This window comes from Dermacentor variabilis, chromosome 2, assembly GCF_050947875.1.
Source record: "Dermacentor variabilis isolate Ectoservices chromosome 2, ASM5094787v1, whole genome shotgun sequence".
NCBI lineage: Eukaryota > Metazoa > Arthropoda > Arachnida > Ixodida > Ixodidae > Dermacentor > Dermacentor variabilis.
In genome coordinates, this window is record NC_134569.1 from 229,751,231 (window position 1) to 229,755,542 (window position 4,312).

Genomic DNA, 4,312 nt, shown 5'->3' on the forward strand with positions numbered 1-4,312 from the left:
AGCAGCGAAATGTTCGAGGATGGCTACCCACTCCTTAAGAAATATGTGCACCTAAATCGTATTGCATACAAAAGCTCATAAACGACAGCGGAATCTTATGATGGTGCGTTTCTAGGATATGCAAAAGCATAATCAGTGTGCTGCATACTGACATCCGACCAATGTGTCACATATACCAGCGTTAATTACAGAGGAACTAAGTGATCCAGTGTTGAATTTCTGGAATTTTATGCAATGAACGCACACATCCCCACCAAAGCTCTTGTACGTACTACATAAGCGATTAATTTTCACTTGGGCAGGTATTCTCCGATTACCACTTTCGGCCATATATTGCCTTCGTTTGACACATTGCTCATCCAGCCAATAAGCGCGCACTGACAGTGAAAATGCTCAAAGTACATCGTTAGCGAATACGTCCTTTGTTCATAGTAGATGAGCTTAAGATTTTATTCAATATAGAAGTTGGGTGCCTTTACGGTTTCACAATAAGATGTTATAGGTTGTATGCACCATAATATGGCCTGTAAATGTAATTATAGCTCACTGGAAACCGATTGAAGCAGGAGTCGGCAGAGTAGTGTATTGCCTGCATCAGAGATATCAGTCAGACATATTAATGCACGAATTCTAAGCCGAGCGTTTTCTAAATAAATAACTGTGCCCTTCAAATGACTATCAAATACAAATCTGCCAGTCATTTAAGATAAATAAATGAATGAAACCACGTTTATTCCACATTAAAATGCGTCGAAGACGCTGTGGTGGAAAGAGGAGGGGTGTTGTTGGAAAAGGGGATGGGTAAGGCAGCCTCCGTTTTATTAATGAACGTCCTGGAGGCAGCTAAGTGGGGGCGGCATGACGCTTGTGGCTGTCGCGGAGCCGATCACCGACGGGTGGTGCTGCAGGGTCCTGAAGGAACAGCAGCAGTGCTCGCCAGAGCTCGATGGCATGGTCCGGACACGTGGTGTCCGGGCAAGCCCAAGTCCGGAGAGGAGAAGGCCAGGGTCCCCGCTGTATGGCGGCCAGGGCACGAAGCCTTGGTGGGATGTAGAGGGGGCACTCCCAACAAAGGTGGTTCAGATCAGCACGACATGTGCACATGGAACAGAACCCACTTACGGGTGGTGGTGTGCCACCCTTGTGGAAACGGTTCAACAAGTGAGGAGTAAGGAGGGTGCTTGTCTGGATTCTCCGAAGCAAGACTGACTCTCGCCGTGTGAATACCTTCGGTGGAAGTGACGGTATAGAGAGTTGATTGCCCACTGCTGCGAGGTAGGCGGCACGTCGTTGTTTGGTCGCATGCTTGTCTACCATTGGGTCTGCTACCTCAGCTGTGGCAGCTAGGAGAGGATAAGGATTATCGGAGGCTCTGGCTAGCGCGGTAGAGAGATGAGTGCGCGCCAGTCTATGAGCCTTCTCGTTTCCGGGGATACCGCAGTGCGCAGGGACCCAGTGAATGGCAACATCGTGACTGCATTCGCGGAGCAGGCGTGCCTGGTGCCGGATCTTCGGCAGTACGGGATCTGTGTAAATAATATTAGCCCATGCCCGATGGGCAGCCTGGGAATCTGTGTACACATGATGGTGAACAGGGTCAGTTTGAGATGAAGTTGCGAGGGCCCACTCCAAATAATCTAGGATGGCCATTAGCTCAGCGCGGGTGCTGGACATTGCTTCTGCTGATATATGATGGCGGCGGTTCTGATTTTCATTTGTCTGGTCGTACCACGCAGTCGCATAACCGGTGTTACTAACGTCGTCTGCAGGCAGTGCAGCGTCCGTGTATACGATGCGTTCAGTCAAGGAGAGTGAATTCGTAGCCTTAGCATGCATTTGGCATATGCAAGGCGCCGCATTCGCTGAGTAGGGTCCATATTGAGAGGAAGTGGCCTGCCATCGGTGGTAGCCGTGATTTCCCACGGCGGCGTGTTGTTGGGCAAAATCGGCATTTTGTGGACGTCATATCCGAGGAGCACGAGCGTGTGTCGCCCGGCTTTTGTGGCGCGACGTCTCGTCTCTTGTGTATAGATGTGCATGTCTACGAGCTCGGACAGATTGTTGAGTTTGCTACAACTTTTGAGCGCTTCGAGGCTTGTGTAACTTGGGAGTCCAGTTACAATGCGTTTGGCTTCGTTAAGTAACCGGCCGAGCGCGTGCATCTGTGTGCGGTCGACTGGATGATACGGCAGCCCGTACATGATACGGGAGACAAGAAAAGCTTGAGCGAACTGCCGCATTTCACGTTCGTTTACTCCACGGGTGCGGGTAGAGATTCTGCGTAAAGCGTGCAGGATTTGTTTGCTGGTCTTCGTCACGCATTGCAACCAAGTGTTCGCTGTGCAGTTTTCGTCTAAGTGCATACCGAGTATTCGGATTGTAGATTTCCGTGTGATGGTTTGGTCACTGATGTACAGTTTAACCCTTGGAAGGTTTTTGCCGTATATGCACGGCGGCGGTTTTCCGTCCCGCAAGGTCTTTGCCGTAAGGGTACGGTTTCGACCCTCCATTTGAAATTTTGCGCCATAATGATGATGCGTGCTCACTGGGAGGTCCTCACTGGAAGGAGCGTTTGAAATTTGTGCTACCTTTTTGCAGAGATAAACAGAACTGACAAGGTAAATATACCTGGTAGCGAAGCTTCCATAGGAGCCCGTACGTTCAAAACATGGCAGTCCATCGGCGGTTCATAGGGCTTAGCGCCATCTGTATGCGGTGGGAACACTTCCGGCGGAAGAAAAAATAATGTGACGCCATGTCCGTTAAAAGCAGAAGTGACGTCATTTTGTTTTCGAAGGCGCGAAATTTGTTTTGTTGTCCTTCCTTAGGAGCTATATATTCAAATGCCCCGCAATTCGACTTGATGGGCGTTTCGAGCTTTCAGCGTGGAAAGCGATGCAGGAAGAGGCCAGCCGTACGGTTGTCGAAATCGCATCCCTGCACAGAACATACTTTCTTTGGAGGCCGACTAAAGCTTTAGGTGTAGAGTGCTGATCCTGTTGTCGGATGCCAAGCCCGTCGGCCAGCGCAGTCTCACGAAAACAACTACACAATTATCTGGCGGTCGTAACCCACTCCTTTGAACTGAACAGATTAAGAAGCGATGAAGCTACCCGCGTCACCAAATTCAGACAAACTTCGACAAGCAAGAAAGCACAAACTGTGAGGGGGGCGTATTTCAACAGGTGAACTTTACAAGTGCGCCTTTCTGCCCATTTCAAGACGTGCATTGCATTGCGAGTGATAGTGGCGTCAACGCCCCCTGTAGCGATGGGCGCTGAAAAGAAATGCATTTATTAATAATAATAAAATTAAACTTGTATTTTCTTAACTCGTCAAGAATATATAAAAAATGACTAGGAATTTTATTTTCGTTGAATGAATCTAACTGTGTCTCGTTTGAATTAAAAACGCGTTTTTCTTTCCCAATGTTCCTTCCCTCCAAACATAGTCGCGCTTCAATCGCTGCTCCCATAACCCCCCATGCTGATGTCGGTGACAATCTGTACTGAACCGCTTTTCGCCAGAAGCTTCGCGACCTATTTGAATCGTCCTTGGAACTGATTTCTAGCTTCAGCGCGTCACGCAGACTGCGGCAACACCCCTTTTGCGGTTTCTGTTTCACCGCGTGATCGCAACGGCGGCACGCGAAATTTATCTTACTCTTTGTCGGCACTGTCTTGCAGGGGTTGCGGAAGTTCATTTCTACCGTGATTGGCACTGCTCTTAGCTTCTTTATCATCGCCGCTCGCGAGGTATTCTCGCTCTCAGAGGCAACGCGCTTTCGCGGTTTCGGTTCCGCCGCGCGATCGCAACGAAGGCGCGTGAAACGTGATTTTTCTCTTTGTTGGCACTCTCTTGCTGGGGCGGCAGAAGTTGATTTCTATCTTGATTGGTGCTGCTCTTAGCTTATTTATCACCGCCGCTCACGAGGTATTCTTGCTCTCTGCGGCAACGCGCTTATGCAAGAGCATGCCTCAGACCTCTGCCCAAGGCAGCCGCACGCAGAGATGTCATGTGTGCGCCAACACAACTCGTCGCTCCAAGAGGAGAACAGACACGCATTTTAGGTGTGCAGACAGCGATAAGGCGCTGTGCATAGACCCGTGTTTCAAGGAGTACCACACTCTGAAATACTATTGAACATTTTGCAGTTCTGAGTGATGCTGACACCAAAATACTGTTCCTAATTTTTTTTTACTATTTATTCCCGACTTTACACATTTTGTACATTCAAGATCCTCAATAAAGTAATTTGACCACCTGGGAATGTTTTTTTCAAAATAATTTGACCCTCAAAGGGTTAAAAGAC

At 48.7% G+C, this 4,312-nt stretch overlaps 1 protein-coding gene across 1 annotated transcript; it reads right to left on the minus strand.

The window, feature by feature from the left end:
- Positions 1 to 843: 843 nt before the first annotated feature.
- Positions 844 to 1,691, minus strand: LOC142570718 (uncharacterized). The gene has a single exon (XM_075679062.1). The coding sequence runs from the start codon at positions 1,672 to 1,674 to the stop codon at positions 844 to 846; it is 831 nt and encodes a 276-aa protein (XP_075535177.1). The 5' UTR covers positions 1,675 to 1,691.
- Positions 1,692 to 4,312: the final 2,621 nt, after the last annotated feature.